We start from the raw sequence: 21392 nt of genomic DNA, 5'->3' as shown, positions 1-21392 counted from the left end.
CTCAGGTTGCAGTAGCGATGCTGCTGCCATCTGCTTGCCGGTGCTCATGCTAACTTCTTGTGCCTGCGTCGTCTCATCATCATCCCTGTCAAGCCTCTTCTTCTTCCGCCTGCATCTGGGCCGGACCGTTGAGCGGATAAGAGCTCGATCCTGTGGGGAAGCCAGGCTGCGATTGAAGAGGTTACGACTTCGATTCGCGAGCTGCTCTTCATCCCTGTCTTCTTCTCCCTCCACGACGGACCTGTTCTTCGACTAGTACGCGGACCTGCTCCGCGCGGCACCCTCGGGCGCCATCCAGGCGTGGGGCCCCTTCGGCGCGGGCCACGTCGTGACCACCGGGAGCCCCGCCGACGTTGACCACCTCCTACGTGCCGGAGGAACGGCCTCGACGACGACGGGGATGCCGCCGACCTGCTGTCACGGTTCATGGCAGCCATGGACGAGGAGGACGGCAGCGAGCTCGGCGCCATGTTCCCCACTCTGAAAGCCAAGCGCCGGTTCCTGCGGGGAAAGGCGGCCGGCCGGCGGGGCTCGGGCCGTCGGCGGCAGGGGTAGAGCGGCGGTGGGGGTTGGGCGGCCGAAATGCTAGTGGCGGCGGCGGGAGAACGGCGCGGGCGTCGTCGGAAAAAACGTTGGTGCGGGGGCTATCGGAGGAAAAAAAGAACAAAACGTTATTTTTGTGTAACGAGTGGCATTGGTGGGTAATTACCCACCAACTCCACGAGGAGGTTCAAAAGAGAGGATTTTGGAGCAGCAAAAGAGGTGCTCCAAAACTCCATCCCCATTTGCACTACAGCTCTATGGAGTTGGCAGCTCCATGGAGTTTTAGAGTTGGGGTGTTTGACTGTATTTTTTTGTTGGAGTTGCTGAAGTTGTGGAGTGGAGCCATCTCAAACAGGGCCTTAGTGGACAAAGATTTGGATAATCGAGATTTCCACCTGTACCTAAGGTAAGTAGCTGGATTCGGCTAATCAGATTTTCCGCCTCTACCTATAGGTGCGTCCGCAGCGGGGGTCGATTTCGCCAGCTGAGGAGCCTTTCGAGGGAATAAAAAACTAAAAAACCTAGATACTCTAACCATTATGGGCGAGCCTGAAAGAGAAGCGGATATTTCTCTAGTTCATTTCGGCTTATTCGCTCATATCTGACGTATAATCCACGGCTTGAATAATATTTTTCTCTTATACCAAACCAGCCAGCAGTACTTTCAACCATGGCTTATAAGCCAATTCAGCTGAAACGAATAGGGACTTTTAGGATGCAGTGCGAGTAGGTGATACAAGACTCGCTAGCAAGCAGCTTTTTTATCGCATCTCTCCTCCAAGTAGGATAACAGCAGGCGACGTAGCTAGCCATTTGGGACGCCCTAAGGTACTACTAGCTCCATCCCAAATTATAAGACGTTTGACTTTTTTGACATCAAGTTTGATCACTCGTCTTATTCAAAAATTCGTGCAAAAAATCACTTCTTTTATTGTGACTTGCTTTATTAATAAAAGTTCTTCAAAAATGACTTAAATTTGACTATGTTTGCATAATTTTTTTTAATAAGACGAGTGGTCAAACTTAAAGTAAAAAAAGTCAAACGTCTTATAATTTGGGATGGAGGGGTACTAGTTATTTGGTCTAGGCCTCTAGGCAGCAGGCACCGACGTACACGCCTTACGCGGCTCGCTCCTGGCCTTCTTCTAGCTTGCGCGGCGCCTGAGACTCATCGCATCGCGTACTCCCAACTCGCATTCATCACCATCTCGCTTGGAGCAGCGCTGAGAGCAACGTCACCCGCGGACGGACGGGACGGCTTCGGATGCGGTGTCATAACCGTAAACAGCGCTAAGCTACAAGAGCAATGTGTGCGCACCGCCAGCGGCGGGTGCGTGGTTTACATGTCGACACCCGCCGCCCCCGCCCGATCGCGACATGAGCCGGTGACGCTCCCCGCGCCGCTGGCACGGCCACTCGACACTCGCGGCGGGGGCGGCGAAGCAAACGTGCGGCCGGTGCTGCACCGACGACCCCGAAATTGCAACGTTTCCTTGCTCACGACATCACAATAGATTTTTTATAGTCAGACGCCACGTTTCGGTCGATCGGAGACTCCGCGGTAGTTGCAGTTTAGAGTCATGCTGTGTGTGTGTGTGTGTTACAGCGCCTAAACGTGACATGATGACTAGGAATTACATACACATGTGGCTACCAGGAAATGTCGCGGGGGCAATAAGATGTCAGTGTTATACTGTAGCTATGGAGCTCGCCGACATGTGAAGAGATCTCAAAGTTCATTTTCCCAGCTCGATCGCAACTATGTGCTAGGACAAAGACACCATAATATTGCTGTCCGACCTGATCTTTTTTTATATTGCACATGGGAAACGCATCCTGAAGAACAGATTGTACACGTAGTATGCTCATGAGTCACGACTGTATTCCACTTTCCTTTACATATACCTTTTTTTCCTGATCGGTTGTTTTCAGTACAGACCTCGTGGGTGTACATGTCAATGCAGCGGCAGAGTGCTTGGTACTCCTGTGGAGCTATACCATATCTGGGTTTTTTTTTTTTTTTTTTTTTTGCGAAAAACCGCAAATACCGCTGCTCTTCAGTTTTCCAATCGTTGGCTGCTATGGCTGCGTCTTTCAATCAGGAGGGACGGCAAGATGCAGAGGAAGAAGGATTATTATTACCATGGTTAATTTACCAGCAATGCATGGCAGGCGCACGAGGCACGACGCTTAAGCCATATCGTTTATTAGAACCGCTTTTATTAGGCTCCCTTTTATTTTTATAGATACAATTATATCTGCTTGAGTGTAAAATGAATTATACGTTCCTAAGATCCACTTAAGGCCTTAAGGTCTTGTTTGATGCATGTGTATCTACTACAATCCACATGTGTTGGAGTGGATTGTAATAGAACTTAATTTAATTCCACTCCAATCTACTTCAACATATGTGGATTGAGATGAATACATGCGCATTCAAACAAGGCCTAACGAGGAAGTAAATGAACTTTGATACTAGGCTGGCCGGTCTAGGATTTTGAGGTAGGGTATTTCAAAATATAAAGAGATAAAAACTGTTTTTAACAACATAAAGACTAATATTTAGCATGTAAAATATAAAGATGTAGGAGAATGCATGTTTTTGGGTTGAATTTTTTATAGGATATTTATTTTGGCTTTGTTTTCTTCCTTTTTCCTAAAAAATCTTTATATTAAGTGTGAAGAACTTAGACTGAAATTAAGTGTGTGGAGATTATGTGGATAGCTTGCATTAAGAGGTTGAAAGTTAGTGAAATGATATCGTTATTAGTGGAAGACGATGTAGCTAGTTAATGGGGGTTTATGTGTATACACGTTACTGTTTAACAATGTCAGCAACTCGAGCCCAAGAACACAATCTAGTACCGTCATACATATTGGGCCATCCGAGTCATGCCGGCACCAGGCCCAACTCACAAATCATTGGTCTCCAGTGGCTGAACATGTGAGGCTTGCACGCGTCGGCCGCTGGGTCAATGCAATCAATCCTTCATACAACATAGGCCCTGTTTAGATTCCACTCAAAATCCAAAATTTTTCAAGATTCCTCGTCACATCAAATCTTGCGATATATACATGGAGCATTAAATGTAGGTAAAAAGAATAACTAATTGCACAGTTTGCCCGTAATTGGCGAGACGAATCTTTTAAGCCTAAATAGTCCATAATTGGATAATTTTTGCCAAATACAAATGAAAAGTGCTACAGTAGCTAAAAGCCAAAAATTTTCGCATCTAAACGGGGCCACAGTGCGTTTGTAACAAGGTGTAGAGTTATTGGGCCCGTCGTTTGAGCCCAGAAAAGAACTAAACAGGCCCAATCCGACTAGTGCGTTTGTGCCCGCCGCATAAATAATGTGGGAAGCCCAATCGGAACGATACGGGCTGCAGGCTGCTCGCTGCCGTGTGCCCGACTGAGAGTTCCCAGGTTATGCCACTGGGTCTTTTGCCCAGTCCGGTCCGGGACCTCCGTTGCATTCAGCGCTCTTTGATCGCCGAATCCACCGTGCCGATCCACCACGTCTTTGACGGCGCGGCCGCGATCCCGCGTGCGCGGCCTCCGCTCCGCTACTTCAACCAGCTGCCGGGTCACACCACCCTGCAGGCTGCATCGTCAATTCGTCACACGACCGCCACCACTCGAGGAAGTGAACAAACACCATGGATCCCGGCACCCGGCTATTCATGTTCTCGCCTCAATTACATGGTGCTGCAGCTGCGGTGTGTCCGAGGTGTAAGTCCATCCAGGATAAGAGACGCAAGGAAACATTTGTATGTATGGACCACACGTTAAAACAAGAGACAACAGCTTATGGGAAGAGCACGCACGCCGCAAGGAAACGTGGTCATGCTATGTTTCTCTTCGTCGTCGCAGTCGCAGCCTCGTAAGGCCTGAGTGCCTGACCAATGAAGGTGATTCTGATGCAGCCACCGATTCAGTCAAGGAAATAAACGGTAAAGAAGCTCTGGTCCCAAATCCAATATGCGTGCTAAGAATATGAGAAGATTATTAAGGCATGGTTCTGACTCAATCTGACTTGACATAATTTGGATACGGGTCACTGGAAGACGAGATACGAGAGAGGGACGGGCAACCGGGTGAGCCAAGATTCAGACATGGCTTTTTCAAAAACGGAGCAAAAGGGGGAAAGTCGTAATGCCAAGGACCAAAAGTTTCCGCGGGCGACAAGAAAGGTATTAAGCGATAGATACATGCGAGACGACTGTAGCGATTCTGATAAGGTTTTCCCCCCTTTTGAAATCTTCAAATCAATTTCTAGTGCACGAAAAAAATTTGTAAGAATCAAAAGAATGCAGCGGATCAAAGAAACGCTTGCTTTTGTCGGCGCCTTTCCATGTTGAGCTTTTTAGCTCTATGGTCCTTGAAAAAAATGCTTCTTTTTTGTATGGCTCTTTTTTATTTTGAACTTACTTGTATGGCCCCAAAACAAAATTCTCTTTTTTATATGGCCTTCCGTCCATTTTTGGCACTCGACGGTGTTAAGTCAAGGGTAAAATGACCATTTTACCCCTGCAAAAAAAAATAAAAGACAGAGTTTTGTTTGTTGTTGCACAGTAACAGGCTATTCGGCAGGACTGAAAAATAAGCAAAAATACTGTTCTGTCTGATTTTTGTGAGGGGAAAATGCTATTCTATCTGGAAACACTGTTCACGTGAACAGTGTCGCTATGAGTGCGCTGGCCAGCTCAACCCCAGCCGGCCAGCCAGCCGAACGCGCTCTTAGAGTAATATTACGCAATTAAGTCTATACAGAACAATACATAATAATACACATAATCAAGTACACAAATACATTGCAATAAAAATGAGCTTATCAGACTTTATCATATTGCTTATACCAAGGTTCTGCACTTCTGCCCAATTTTCATGTACACAAACTTGCATAACACATTAGCAGCCTTTATCGGGCCTCCAAAATGTAGCCTGTGAACATAAAAAATTTAAAGATAATGATTTCTCAATTTAATGCAACATGTACAATCCCTCCCATGCAAATCTTGAATAATCCCTCCTCTCTCTTGTCTTCAACAAGAACTAATTCCATCAAGATAACTTGTATTTGTGTAACACTTTTGAACAGCGAAATGCATCCGACCAACATATGTCACCTAGAACTTCCAAGCTTCATCAAACCCACTAAATGTCATACCAATTTGAGGGATCCAAAAGGGAGTGCATCCATTCTGCAATTGAGAATGAAGTGTCAAATTTGTAGATGAGCTACTACAAATAGAACAAGGAAAGGAATGTTATGAGCAACTACAACAAGAAGTGCTCAGGATAAAAAAGGTCTGGACTACTACAATAAGAAGGGCATGTTCATGAAAAAAAATTGGTCTAAACTACTACAAAACAGATCAAGGACCACAGTGGAATAAGAACACAGACGCAATGGATCAAGGTATAGAGCACAAACCTTGTCGGCAATTCATCGAGCGGTGGATGGGTGTTGTCCCTGGCGTCCTTGCCTACAGCTACTGAGGTGATCGACAGCGTGCTCTGGCAAAAAAGTTTACTTAATCCCCACCTTTCATACTTGGTCTACTTCACCCTCAAACTATGAAACCGTCTGTTTTACCCCCTTAACTTTCCAAAACCGTCTATTTTACCCCCGGTGGTTTTGCTACAGTAACGTTGTGTTTGCTACAGTGCGGTGTTTTGAATTTTCTTTTTTTATTTATTTTCGGTGAATTTTTGATAAATTATAGAAAAATCATAAAATGAAAAATCTAATTTTATTGGACTCCACATGAGTAGATCTACACAGTGAATATATAATACGGTATGCTTTAGTATAATTTTTTTTGTAGCTTTAGATTAATTAGAAAATCCAATTTTGTCTATAATTAATTGGAATAATTCATAGCTGCAGCTTCTATGGTCCAATTGTGGTAAAATTTTTATGGTACGCTAATTATTGTATGCTTGAACTATAGTAAAAATTTCGTACTCATTGGACTATGTATAACTTAGTTATAGATAAATTCTAATTAATTACAGATAAAATTGGATTTTCCAATTAATCTAAAGCTACAAAAAAATTTGTACTAAAGCATACCGTATTATATATTCACTGTGTAGATCTACTCATGTGGAGTTCAATAAAATTAGATTTTTCATTTTATTATTTACTATAATTTTTCAAAAATTCACCGGAATTAAAAAAATTCAAAACCATCGGGGCTAGCCCATCGTTACTGTAGCAAACCCGTTGTTGCTGTATCAAACCGCTGTCAAAAACCGTCCGAAGGGTAAAATAGACGGTTTTAAAAAATTCAGGGATAAAATAGATAGTTTTATAGTTGAGAGTGGAGTAGACCCAGTATTGAAAGATGGGGGTTAAGTACGTCGCGGAAAATCGCACAGGCTAACCAGGGAGCTGCACAGTGCCGGCCGTCTTTGCCGCACGCGTCCTGCTTGGCGCCAACGCTGGCACCATGTCGCTCCCGCCTGGCCTCCACCTGCTCGCTGCGGGATGGGCCAGCCGCGCCGGGCTGCTCGCGAGAGGGGTCGGCCGCGCCGGGCTGGCCGCTGGAGGTGGCGTCCGCGCCGGGCTGCTCGCGGGAGGGGTCTACCGCACCGGGCTGCTCGCTGGAGTTGGCGGCCGCGCCGTACCAGCCCCGACCGCGCGCGCTGCACCAGCCGGGCGGCGGCGCCTCTCCCACGGCGGCCATCGGTGGGAGTGGTGTCCGGCGGAGGCGGATCCGGGGCCGGAGATCCCGGCGGCGGCAGCGGCAGCGTCGCCCTCGCCATCCACCATGCTCTCTTCACCCGCTCGGTCTCGGCTCGGTCAGATGCCAAAGAGCACAAGGGCAATTCAGACATTTCGCGTACCTGGGAAAACTAACCGAATACCCCAACAGAGTTCACGGAAGGCGTCGGAGGAAGTGAATTTCGTTTTGAGAGAATACCTAACAGAGTCGACGGAAGGCCGTAGAAGAAAGTGAATTTCGTTTTGAGACCATATAGATAAGTTTAAAAAAAATAAGACCGAGAGATTTAGGATAGTGTTCAGTTCATTCCCAGCCGGGGAAGCTAACGCCGGCCTATCCTGAGTTCCTGCCGAAAACATGCAGGGGCACGCACATCTCGCGGATTACGCAAAGCTTCGACGGCGGGTTCGTTGCTGATTCGTGAAGAAGTACTGCTGGCTAGTTTGTGTGAGAGAGAAATACTATTCTGATTGAAAATTTACGATCGTTTACAACACGCCACAGCCAGACGAAGAGGCTGTTTGTCCACCCCCAAACGGGTCGCCATGGAGGACTTGCGCTGGTCTCCACGCTCTGTTCCCGGGCGGCGTCGGGCGCGTCGCTCTGAATCTGAAGCTTGAAGCCTTGAACAGCAGCCACACCATAAGATGGGGTGCAGATTTTTCGGGGAACAGAAGAGGGCGGGCTGGATTGGGTTCCGGCCAGTCGTCCGCGTCGCTGCGGTATTGGAATGGATCCCACCAGTACTCAACTCACTCCAAGTGCAACTGCAACCACCATTCAGGCTTCCCCGCTAACGAGGGCAGCAAATAAAATGCGACAGCGATGGGCCCTTTTCCAGCTGCTGAAAACCACCGCTTTGCTCTCTCTCCCTTGCCAAGAGAATACAGTTACTGGCTTCCAGCAAGCATTAGCGCGTGAGCATGCCAAAAAAGAAGGCATTTCACTGTCGTACGATCAGGCTCATGTCGCACTCAGGACAGCTGAAACATCAGAGGCGCAGCAGCCCTTGCACATATAAGATACATACAGAGCTCAGAAAGCCTTTCATGTACGTAGCTAATAACTCTTTCTTTTTCACTCTTTGCTGTAATAGTATACCTCTTGTCCAAAGAATCACATGTTGTTACATCGGAAACAGCATCCGTCTTCGATCATTGGAAAGAATTACATTTACCCTCCCATACATGATAATTCTTATGCCAGCTTACATTCTTGAATTGACCGTCACACCAATCAGAGGTCCCAGGAGGCTGGTCAGGTCTTCATGCACAGCCCCCGTGAGAAAAATGAAGAATACGCTACGTTCTATAGTCTGTGTCAATCAGATTTTTGTGAAGAGTTAGTTTGGTAATAGACTACATCTCCAGTATCGCTAACATAGTGGTCTTGCTTTAAGCTTTGTGCTAGCACCCCAAATAGGTGCCACGGGAGAGGACCCGACTTCTTTGGTTCTTTGTAGTACTTGCCAAGAACCGGTTTTGCTGCCACAGTCTGCAGGTCATCATCCAAAAATAGGTCTTATGATCTAGGCAAAGAAATTTATAAAAAGGAAAAAGTCAAAAATATGGGAAACTCTTACCGCCTCAATGAGATGGTAATGCGGGATTTGGGGGAAAAGGTGATGGATGACATGAGTTCCAATGTCATGATGGATATTGTTGATCAATCCATAGTCCCGGTCGAGTGTCGTCAGTCCTCCACGCAGATAACTCCATTCCTAATAATATAGAAAAGGACAATGTGGTATCAATAACCGATCTATCTTCGAAAGGAGAAATCAGGATAGAAACACTTATAAATTAACAGCAGTCGGTAATCTGAAAAGTAAAGTGAAAACTATATAATATAGGCTGACCTAGCATTATACTTGGTAAAAGCGACAAAAACACAAACTTACTCCATCTTTTCCCCTCAAAACGACAAAACAGGAATATACATTTTTGTCCAATAGTTCAATAGCATCCTCCAATTAGGTCTTACTCCAGAAAATTACCAGAAAGGATAGAACTTTCATTTCTAATATCCACCACTAGGGTTTATATTATTTAAGGTTTCAGTCAAGCTGGCCATTTGCAAACAAAGTGAGTCCAGATGTTGAAGTCTATCAGTCTACCAAACATGTATCTACCAGCAATAACAGATAGCCTACAGATACTGAAGTCAAATGGCGCCATGGAAAGCAGCCAATATTATCTAAAATACTGGTAGATCAAAAGGAGAGGAAGTCATTGCGCATCTAACATTTCTGGTATGGTGTGTCCTTACACATCTTCCATTTCTAGGATAGGATGTATTATGATTCAACAATTCGCTGCGATTAATAACGTCCAGACTTAGCTGAGGTAAACATTCAAAAGCTTCTAACCAACAAAAAATGGAAGTAACCGTAGTTTTTGAAGATTACAGTGACCTTGAAATATCAACAAATTGGAAAATTGCTTTGCTAATAATCACCTTTCCACGGTACCAGGGAAGCTTGTCTTCGTGGCCATGATGGTGCAAGTATGTGACCATATCCAGCCAAGCAACAAATACCTGCACACACCAGCAGCAGCCACATAAATTTCCAGCACCACAGACACCACCCATTCAAATTATCTTGTTGCAGTAGTTGGGCCTGAGGAGGAGGACAGATCGCTCTTACCAAGTATGGGACTCCGTAGAGCTTTAGCATCGGAATAGGACCCATCATAAAGGTGAGACCAGCCAGAACACCCACCATGGCCAGCCAGGACGCCGTCGATGTTATGATGTCCTTCTTTTCATTAGGTTGGAACAAATCACTGCTTGGGTTGAAGTGTGATCCTGTCTTCCCTGGACTCCTTGCGAACTACATAACACACATGAACCAGCAGGGCAGGAATTTAGCACCACTACCACGCTATAAAACAAAATCGTCCATTCATCTAATTCATGCGTCGCTGATAGACATGTTCTTAGCCTCACCAAGTATAACGGGAATGCAAGCAAGGGAAACGGCATGGTGAACCGCAATTTCCTAGTCATAAAGTCCAGGCTTTTGTACAGCCTCTCTGGTAGCTGCAAGTTATCACAATCCGAGAAACCATCAAGCACCATTCAACGACATGCACCATCAGCATAACTTCTCAAGCTCCACCAAAAGAGAGAGCGACAGGAAACCTACCGGGTGCCAGGACTCGTCCTTCTCAACGTGGCCGTGGTTTTGGTGGTGCGTCCTGTGGCTAATTCTCCTGAAATTCCATTGAAAGACATGTCCTTCCTTAACATCAACGGTAATCCTCGACAGAAACTAACAAGCATAAGAAACATGGGCAATCCTACCACCCGTGGTATGGGACAAGAATGGAGGAATGGAGTATGTGGCCGACCACGCTGTTCAGCTTGGGGTTGTTTGAGAAGCTCCCGTGTCCACTGCAAACAGCAGACATGCGGCAGAAGTCAAAGACCTGAGTCTAAAGCTAAAACTCGCATGAAAATCCAATCCTTGCAGGGGATCGTGGAGGCGTACCAGTCGTGGCCGAGGACGAAGAGCGCCCAGAACATGGTGCCCTGCGCGGCCCAGTAGAGCGGCCAGACGATCCAGCTGTCGAGGCGCGCGGCGGCCGCGGCGAGTCCCAGGACGACGACGACGTCGCGCAGCACGTAGCTCATGGAGCGCCAGGGGTCCTTGACCCAGCAGTGCTTGGGGATGGCCGCGCGGATCTCCGCCAGCCCGAACGGCGGGGGCGCCCCCGGGTCGAACTCCCCGCCCGCGGCGCCGCTGGCCGCCGCGCCCACGTCCACCTCCTCCCCGAGCGGGGAGCTCCTCTTGTCCTCCTCGACGGCGGAGGTGAGACGGGTGGGCGCGGAGACGCGGAGCGCCCAGTCGCGGTGGATGGCCGCGGACGCGGGGCGGCCCGGGACCGCCGCTGCTGCGGAGAGCGCGGGGGGCGACGGCGCCGCAATGGCGCCCTGGCGGCCGGCGCGCAGGCGCAGCGGCGCTAGGCCGCAGCACTCGGAGAGCACGAGCCGCGCCATTGCCGGCGTCAGCGGGGCCGGACGGGGTTACGAGTGGACGGGGATGCCTGGATTGATGGCTATTCGTAGTCTAGTCCACACACCGTCGCCGCCGCCGCTGCCGCTGGATGGCACGGGATCTTCTGCGTTCGGGATGGGGTTTGGGTGTGCGGTGGTCGGGCTTGCCAGGGCAGGCTAAGTACTTTTATACCGGCGCCCGAGGGCCACCCGTGCAGCCCGTGTAACAGGCGAGCCGGAGTGATGTGCGCGTGGCGACGGAGGGCGGGACCGGGACGCGGTGCCGTGGACTCGGACCGGGACGAGCGGTGTGGAAGTACTGGAATGTGGGGTGATGGGTCGGAGCGAGTCGAGAGGAGCTGAGGCACGTGTGAATCGTTGCCGGTCAGGACGGAGCCAGCCAGGGAGCTTCGACGCCGGCGGCCATGCCTGCTTTTTAATTCGTGTTGATTCCCTTTGGTCCCGTACGTGATGGGAATAACTCGTCTGGTTGGTCTAAAGAGTTTGTGTCGTGTAAAATTAAAAGTCGTGTGCTCCTGTGGAAATCGCACAATGTCGATGATGCGTGTTTCATTCCTCGTCGAAGACTGTCTTCGACGATCGTCATCCAAAATACAATTCTACGTATGGGTACCACTACGACAAATAGTTCGATATCTATTTGTAATCTTCTCCAACAACAAAACCTAAAAAAGAACATTTCTATAAATAGGTCTTCAGAAAAAAGAATACTTAGATTTAGGTTATACATTTTCTGACATAAAAAATGAGTCTTCTACGTAGGTATTCTGTTAGAGGTTAAGTTAGAGACTCATTTTGGATTTGGATCTCCTCGCCTAATAAATAATAAGAGAGTTTTAGTATGACAGGTTGGCAAAGTAGCTTTGCCTCGATACTTCGTTATACGGACTTAAACACCCCTGCCTGCGCTGTCCTGTCTTTTGACAGAGGCAGTCAGAGGACTTGTTAACGACGGACGGTGGACCCGAAGCCAAATCCGACGAACGAGTCAATGGTTTAGCTATGTTGTGTTTATTAGGAGCCTCTCTTCGGTATCAGTAGTAGTCCGTCAGTCCCTAAATAATTATCGTTTTTTTAAAACAACTTTAACTAGATATATATAAAAAAAATTAATATTTATAATATAAAATTAGTATTATTAGATAGATCGTTAAATCTATTTTTATAATAAATTTATTTAGATATATAAATGTTGCACGTATTTTTTGTAAATTCAGTTAATTTACGACACGAAAATCAAAAGCGATAGTTATTTAGAAATGGATGGAGCAGAGTACTTGCTTGATCCCATGGTATGTTTGTGTTCTCACACGCGCGATCCTCTGCTCAAGGAGCGAGTCCACACCAGCTCGCTGACATTGAGGCATCGGAGCGAGAATGCACGATCCATTCAGGCCGCGTTTAGTTCATCAGCCGATTCGGCGCCGCCCAAAAAGAGGGGTACTGTAGCTAAATATTTAGCTAAATAGTGCCAACGCAAATTTGATGTGACGGGAAATCTTCTTTTTGTATAGTGCCAAATTCTGGAAATAAGGGGAACTAAACAAACATGGCCTCAGTATACACGGTTCCCTCGCGGAGACAAGTCAATGGTCAATTGGTCATCCCCCAACTCCCAACGCAGACAAGTATAAATAAAAGAATATAGATTGATTTTATGTTGAGATGAAGAAGGCTGTAGAGTAGTTTGTGAGTTTATAGTCGACTGACGTACAAGCTCCAAAAAACACCATGAGCTAAGAAATTGGAGTATGTATTAATTAATGATAAAGTTGTCTTCATAGAAACTGTACTGTATAGATGAGTTAATAGTAGGTTATAAATGTATATATAGCAAGCAATGAATTGTAATATTGTATTATTTACAAAGCTCGGCTGCTGATTCCAGCGCTCCTTGGCAGCTATCCTACAATATTTTACGCTCACAAAGACGACAGCAGGCAGCAGTGCCTTGAAGTGCAGCCGAACGGATAAATTAATCATACTCTTGTATCATAGCATCCGAGACCGACCTAATGCATTTCGTTCAGTTCGTATATGTTTGTTTTCATGTATTCAAATAGAAGAAAGGAATACCATTTCATCCAGTGTCTCGTGTAATTAGAAGGCCATGAGACTCGCAACGGTCCCGTTCGGCTGGTAGAATTTTGACTGAAACTGGCTGAAAACACTGTTCCGGCTGAATTGTTGTGAGAGAAAACACTGTTCCGGCTAAAAAAAGAAGGGTTATTTGGATCGGTACCATTACAATTCTCAAAACTTTGAGATGTACCATTAAAATTCATCTATTCTAAAACTTGTCATTACAATTCTTCTTCTACCTGATACTTGCCATTTTCTATGTCTTCCGGGTGTCTGGGCCCACTGTGAGGCCGTATACGTGTACACATCTTCCGTATGGACCAAAACACCCCCGGCTGCTTCTCTCCCTCCACTCACTGACGTGTGGGCCCCACACGTCAGATTCTCCTTCAACCTCCAGCAAGCCCATCCACGCCGTCGGATCTCGTCCGCTGGGATCTACCGCCGCCGGATCCATGCCGCTCGCCTCCTCAACCAGATCCGCTCGCCGTCGGGGAGGAGGGTGCCGGATCCGCCACCGTGGACAAGGTGGGGGCCGGATCCACCGTCGGGGACGAGGTGGGGGCCGGATCCACCACCGGAGAGGAGCGGGCCGGATCCACCGCTGGGGAGGAGGTTGGGTCCGGTTCCGTCGCCGGGGAGGTGGAGCAGGCCGGATCCACCACCGTGGAGGTATAAATAGTAGGAGCTATTTTGTTTTAAGTAATCGAGAGACTTAGTGAGTGTGATCACATTTAGGATCGATAGCCGTACTATTAAGAGGGGTGAAACTCGTATTGAAATGTGGTTATCAAAGTGTCACTAGATACTCTAACTCATTGCATATGCATTTAGGATCTAGTGGAGTGCTAACACCTTTGAAAGTGCTTGTGAAAATATGCTAACACATGTGCACATGGTGATACACTTGGTGGTTGGCACATTTGAGCAAGGGTTAGAAATTTCATCGACGGAGTGTCCGCCCGTAGAGTGCTGAAAGGACCTAGATGCCGCCTAGAGGGGGGTGAATAGGCGTTTCTGAAAATTAACACCTTTAAATATGGAAACAATTAGTAAAGGGAGTTTTCAAATTGGAAACTCCAAATAAAGAGTAGTATCACCCCTCACAAGTTAACCACATAGTATACAAGGTATAAATAATGTATCTAGAAGCCATAACCCTGCAACACAAAGTTAGAACTGAAAATAAATATTTTCAGCATAGAGCTCTAATACCGGACGTGTCCGGTATGAATACTAGACGTGTCCGGTATGCACGGTTTCTGCAGAACAACCCCGAACTTGCTTCTTTTGATTTCTATCTTCAAACCAAACTGCAGGTACCTACTAGAGATATCAATATACACAGAGAACCTGTACAAGAGCTGGAGCAACATAAATATCAAATGAAATACGAATTGAGACACGATATTTGTTTTACCGAAGTTCGGACTCGTTCGAGTCCTACTTTCCGTTGAGGGGGCTGCGGACGACCTAGCGAAGGTCAGCCCTAGAGGGTACCACGAAGGTCACTCTAGTCGGAGTCTTTTTCAACTCCTTTTCCTCCTTCCACTAGATGATTCCGAGGCGGCAGAATCGACCGTTACAAACTTTCCGTGGCACACCACAATCTCTCGGGTGCTCTTCGGCGACGCCTAACCGTCTAGGACCGAAGAGTCCAAGAGTAACAAATGCGAATCACGAGATCGACAATATGCACAAGTGCTCAAGTGGTGGCTTGCTCTTTTTTTCAAATTCTCTCTTAACCCACAAATGGATTTTGCAATTTGTATCACACACTCACTAAGAGAGGATTTAGGAGAGTTGGCAAGGCTCAAAAACGTGTATGTGTTACAGCAGAGTCAACAGCCTCCAAAGATGGAGGCTTGGGGGTATTTATAGCCCCCTTGAAAAACTAGCCGTTTTATAGCCGTTGCCATGCATACCGGATACGTCCGGTATTACTTACACTGCGCCAACGGTAACTAAGTTACAGTGAAGTTGTGAGGCGTCGGAACTCCCGACGAATGTCGGGACTCCCGACCGTCGAAACTCCCGACCCTCGGCAATTTTGAAAACCATGCAACTGAGTTAAAGTTAGTGAGGTGTCGGAACTCCCGACGCATGCTGGAACTCCCGACTCACGTCGGAACTCCCGACCCTCAAGGCATTTGAAAAATAGCCGTTGGCTTCTGGCCATCCATACCGGACACCGGTATGAATACCGGACACGTCCGGTATGACTAGGACAGTGAACCCTCCAAGTCAGTTAAAGTGCGAGACGTTGGAACTCCTGACCCTTGTCGGGACTCCTAACCGTCGGAACTCCCGACTTACGTCGGAACTCCCGACGAACCAATCCAAGAACAACAATTTTACCACTGTTGGACACATAACGGACATGTCCGGTATTGCCAGACCAGCAAGAAATCAGTTAGCTCTTTTATCTCTCAAATACTCAAAACTCACATGGGTTGGCTTAAGCACTTATGAAACATTATCTATCAATATGATGCATCCCTCTTAATAGTACGGCATTCCTATTAACTCAAATTTAAAAGTATAACGAAATTAAACCTTTTGAGTTGATCCCTTTCAATCCGAGGCCGTGTATTCCAATCTTTACCAAGTGAGGGTGCCAACATATTGATATTGATATTTTCACTTGAGCATAGCCATCTTGAGCATGTGACTTGATTCCATTCATCAAATTTGAATAATCCCAAATGTATCAAGTCACTTTCATCAAACACTCCAATAGTGATTTGATCCTCCACAAAAACATGAACATCATAGCTTGATTAGTACCTCAACTAAATGCAAGTACTTCCTTCTTCACCCTAGCTAGGTTCTTCGGCCGCCAAGCCGTCGCTTGCCCTTCACCCTTGCTTAGTACCTCAAAGCTTTTCCTTGCTATCTTCACCATCTCAAGCCATCAAGTCACATCTTGTGTTAAATCCACACTTAGCAAACGAGTTAATCCTTTAATCACGTTGTTATTCAATCATCCAAAACCCACTAAAGGGCTAGATGCACTTTCAATCTCCCCCTTTTTGGTGATTGATGACAACTTGATTAAAGCTTACAAAATGATATAAACATTTAAACTTTTGGGTTCAATGATTTATAAGAGGCTCCCCCTTAATATGTGCTTATGATTAGAATTCACAAAATGACCTCAAATGTCAATTGCACATACTAAAATATATAGGAGACTCCCCCTAAATCATTGCATCCGTGGGGTGCATATGTGTGTGATAAAGTGAAACCATGATGTATATGACAAGATATATCACACAAGAATAAATATAAAGGCATCACATCAAATATTTTTATTCTAGCATGCATAGTTCTTATGAAAATAAATATAACACATGTAATTCACACATAGCACTCATTACATATTTTCTCAAGTCCAGAAACCACTGATATATAAATAAAGATCATGTCTCAAGAGATACATAGATAAAGCATAAGTGAGTCTCATCTCTCACAAGATACAAACTGTCTCAAACTCAAGACACATCAATGAAGCTCAAGAAACGAAAACTACAGCCTGCAGTACATATCTTCAGGTACAAAGATAAGCAAATAAAACTATCCTGAAGCTTTAATCAGTCTCTCTCCCCCTTTGTCATCTATCACCACAAAGGTCTAACAATGACATACTAAGGACAAAGGGGCTACAAGCTGTATCTGATCTCTAGCATCACTCATCATCATCATCATCATCATCATCTCTACCAGCATCCTCGTCATCTGAGCGTGAAACACCGACTGGATGAGAACCACCCGCACCAGATGGGTCATAGCCACCAGACCCATAGTAGCCACCACCACCTGTCGGGTCACTCCACCAATCTATAGCATAGTCGTCTACAGTGCTGGGACATGGCTTAGAGTGAGTAGGCACATGAGCCTGAAGTGGTAGAGTGTCAGAGTGCTCTGGTGCCTGCTGCTGCTGCTGTCGCTGAATGAACTCAACATACTCTCTATCATATCTGGCCTGCTGCTGCTCCTCAGTCTCAGGCTCACTAGCTGCCTTATCTGATACTAGAGACCTAGGAGGCTCAAGCTCAAGCCTAGAAGCAATTTGCTTCAAAGTTCGAGTATCCTTCCTCCTAGCCTCCCTCTCCTTCTGTTGTCGGGTCTGGATGTCCCGGCACATCCCAAATATGGAGCTGAAAAGCCTACGGATAGGTGAGAGAGGACTACCACGACGTGAAGTAGAACGTGAAGGAGCATGTGGTGAAGGTGAAGCTCCTGCTGATGCACCACTCTTAGGTGCATCTACCTCTGGTGCTGCTGCTGCTCCTCCTGGTCCTGCTAGAGGTAACCCTATCTCAGATAGATCTGCAACAATCTTCAGGGCCTTGTGAATCTTGTCATACTCGAATGTGTGCCCTGTCACCTGCTCAATCATATACATGATATAGGGAGCAAAACCACAGCCCTTGAGGGGCCTCTCTCCCACACTCCTGATCTCAGACCAAATAAAGTCAAACACGCTGAAGGACCGAGCATCAGGTGCCATCCTGTGGAGTAGGTTCCTAGAATAATCAGTAATGTTGCCCTTGTCTCCACCCTTGTAGTCAATAGTCTTCCTAAACATCCTGTCCAGGTATCTGTAGGTAGGGTGAAGACCTAGAACCTTCCCCACTGCTCCTCTCTCACCTCCTGGTGGATACATATAGGCGAGCTGCTCAGGAGGTAACACCTGCTCGGTGTGGATCCTGTCCCTCTGGAGATCATCCTCTGAGAAGCCAAGCTGGGCGGCAAATACATCATAATCAACACTGTACCACTGGCCCTTAAACATCCAGTGCATCCGCCTCTCATCCTCCTCAACGAATAGAGTAGCATAGAACTGAGCTACTACCTCTGGTTCCAGTCATGCTGGAACTCCATGATCTCATAAACCCCAGTGCGCTGGCAAATAGCAATGGCATGATCAACTGAGGCCTTCTGCAACTCTCTAATGTACTACCAGTCAATCCACTGAGACCTGGCAATCACTTGGTTCATGGTGAGAATCACACTGGAGTAGAAGTCAAGGTGAAAAGCTGTCTGGAAGCGGTGATCATACTGAACCTTAGGTAAGCTCCTCGGATCAACCCTTCACTCATCTCTAGCTCTCCTGGTCATACCCTTTCCCCTGTAGTCAACTCTGGGAACATAAGAGGGCATATTGGGTAAACGTGTCTCAAGGAGACCATAATGCATCCCTTGACTAGGTTGGTGCTGAATTGGAGGAACGAGCTCCTCCTCCTCAATCTCCTGCTCCTCATCTGAGCTATCACCATCTGATCCTCTGTCAGTGCTCTTCCTCTTTCTTTCTTCTCTAGACTCCACTCTAAACTCATCAGTATCAGTGTTAGAAGAAGAGCTCCCTAATCCCTTTGCATATTGAGCTGCTGCACTAGAGGCAGCCCTAGTAGTCCTCCTGCTGGTCGGCTTGAATCCAGGATGCATTTCTTGTCTCGCCTTCTTGTACTTTTCAAGTGCGGGATCATGCCTGTGCTTGGATCTTGGCTCCTATCGTCCACTTATGGCTGCTGTCCTATATCCAAAGATTTCCATAGAATTTTAGATACATGCCCATAGCTTATTCTCGAATTGCAATTAGACATAGATTCTTTGATCCATGGTTTTACATCCATTTTGACACACAACTGTCAATAGGTTTGCAAAACGAAGATACAAAAGAAGCTAAGCCTAACAAACAATTCTAGGATAGGATTGAATCAAAGGAAGCAGAGAGCCTGCTTTGCTAGGCCATACCGGACACGTCCGGTAGCATACCGGACACGTCCGATATGGGTGCCCAGCAACCCTAACTAGGGTTCCTTGATTCAAACCATCACGGATCAATTCCAAACTTTGGGCATTGCTTCTATATCACCAATGCAACATATTGACCGAAGGTTTCAAAATCATGCATTGACCATGTAGATCGGACGAGGTCCATGATTAGGGTACCTTGAGAGAAGAGATGAGAAGGCGAGAAATCCAAATCCCTGGGCCTTCAATCTTGATGCAAGCCTTCTCCAATGCGATCTCCCTCTCTCTCTTTTGTTGGTGAAAGTCCTCGGTCGCCCTAGGTGAGGAAGAAGTTGACGGCTGGGTTGATTTGGAGGAGACAAGTATGTCTAGGCCGAAGGGGTACGCTCTGTTTTATAGTCCCGCTCATACCGGACATGTCCGGTAGCATACCGGACACGTCCGGTATACGCGGGCTGGCCCAAATAATTCCAAAAAGTGTTTTCTCTCTTCCAATTCCCTTTTCTGTTATTTCTTAGCTCAAAAAGGTATATGAACTTGATCCAAACTGAGTATCATCACTTTTCTTATCCAATGCCATAAATTGATTTTCTCTTTTCCAAATATTTGGCATATACAAGATTTCGCTTACTTGAGAGAGATAGAGTGAGACATAGTAGATTGTGGACTTAAGAAAGCCATGTCATGTGTGATTAGCCAAACAAACAATCAAGGAGAGCTATAATCATCACATGACAAGGCTAGGTCACAAAGACCAAGATTCAAATAGTTTTTCAAATTCACACCTCCTACACATGCTTGTTATGGGTTTTGAAAAATATCTCTCCTATGTCACACAAATACACATTCTAACATATAAAGGGCCTTAGATGCACTTACGATGTATGTATGTAAACACATACCTTTGCCTTGAGCCCACAAGAATACCACTAAGAAGATAAACATCATGATGATCTTTATGTTGACCTCAATTGCCAAATAATCATGCTAGATACATTTTCATCCAAAGAACTACAAAGAATGTTAGATAAATTTGTTAGTCCACAATGGTGCAAAATAGAAATTTAGCTCCCCCTAAATAAGTGCTTCAAGTAATTTAAATGACTTTCCACAAGCACTTTTATTCTATTAAGAAATTGAGAGCCAATTTTCCATTTTGACCATAAACCTAATAAAATTGCCATATTTACAATTAAGTTCAAGAGATGCTCACAATCCACTTAGTTTTGATAAATCACAAGCTTCTGAGTAAGTTAAGGATATATGAAAATATACGGATGAAAGCTCTAGTTTGGTTTTGGTTAATTGATGAAACCCTAAGTGCTAACCTAGTTTATCAAGATGATTATGAGATAGGTAGCACTACTTCAAGTGATGAAGCAATGGTGAAGATCATGACAATGGTGATGGCATGGTGATGGTCAAATGCTTGGACTTGGAAAAGAAAAAAGAGAAAAACAAAAGGCTCAAGGCAAAGGTATAAAATAAAGGAGCCATTTTGTTTTAGTGATCAAGACACTTAGTGAGTGTGATCACATTTAGGACAGATAGCCGTACTATTAAGAGGAGTGAAACTCGTATCGAAATGCGGTTATCAAAGTGCCACTAGATGCTCTAACTCATTGCATATGCATTTAGGATCTAGTGGAGTGCTAACACCCTTGAAATATTTGTGAAAATATGCTAACACTTGTGCACAAGGTGATATACTTGGTGGTGTTGGCACATTTACAAAGGAGGTGGTGTTTGCAGGGTCAGCGGGATTCAGCGCTTTCGGGAAAATGGAATGCCTATTTTCTATTGCGCCGGATGCAAACTCTTGGTGGTTGGCACATTTGAGCAAGGGTGAAGAAGTTAGAGTTGAAATGGAGTTGGTCGAAATGATGCTGGCATCGGTCTACTGACCGGACGCTGGGTCACTCAGCGACCGAACGCTGAAAGGCTGCGTCCGGTCGAGCTGTCAGAAGGCACAGTGGCTAGGGTTGAGCACCAGACGCTGGTCTGTGTCCGGTCAAGGTGGATCAGACGCGTTCGGTTGAAGAAATACGCCTCGGGGAGCTTACTGGAAATGACCGGACGCTGGGGCTTCAGCGTCCGGTCAGTTTTATCGGAGCGTCCGGTCAACTTCGTAGCCGTTGAAATCTGACGAACAACGTTTGAAGCTAGTGACACGTGGCATGAATCAGTGGACCAGATGCTGAGTCCAGGGTCCGGTCAGTATGACCGGAGCGTCCGGTCAGAGCGCGTTTTGCC

The 21392-nt window shown here is 46.1% G+C and overlaps 1 protein-coding gene and 1 long non-coding RNA gene across 2 annotated transcripts; both read right to left on the bottom strand.

The window, feature by feature from the left end:
• Positions 1 to 5438: 5438 nt before the first annotated feature.
• On the bottom strand, positions 5439 to 7628 carry LOC136496537 (uncharacterized). Its single transcript, XR_010769078.1, has 3 exons — positions 6937 to 7628; positions 5981 to 6063; positions 5439 to 5747 (listed from the first exon to the last, which is right to left on the bottom strand). It is a non-coding gene; the product is annotated as an uncharacterized lncRNA (long non-coding RNA).
• Positions 7629 to 8322: 694 nt separating this feature from the next.
• LOC136542909 (omega-3 fatty acid desaturase, chloroplastic-like) lies at positions 8323 to 11455 on the bottom strand. Its single transcript, XM_066535529.1, has 8 exons — positions 10771 to 11455; positions 10584 to 10673; positions 10426 to 10492; positions 10227 to 10319; positions 9925 to 10110; positions 9735 to 9815; positions 8860 to 8997; positions 8323 to 8771 (listed from the first exon to the last, which is right to left on the bottom strand). The coding sequence occupies exons 1-8, from the start codon at positions 11277 to 11279 to the stop codon at positions 8598 to 8600; spliced, it is 1338 nt and encodes a 445-aa protein (XP_066391626.1). The 5' UTR covers positions 11280 to 11455; the 3' UTR covers positions 8323 to 8597.
• Positions 11456 to 21392: the final 9937 nt, after the last annotated feature.

The sequence above is a fragment of the Miscanthus floridulus genome, chromosome 1 (genome assembly GCF_019320115.1).
Source record: "Miscanthus floridulus cultivar M001 chromosome 1, ASM1932011v1, whole genome shotgun sequence".
Taxonomy (NCBI): domain Eukaryota; kingdom Viridiplantae; phylum Streptophyta; class Magnoliopsida; order Poales; family Poaceae; genus Miscanthus; species Miscanthus floridulus.
The sequence above is the reverse complement of the archived record's forward strand: the minus strand, read 5'-3'. Positions and strand labels throughout refer to the sequence as shown.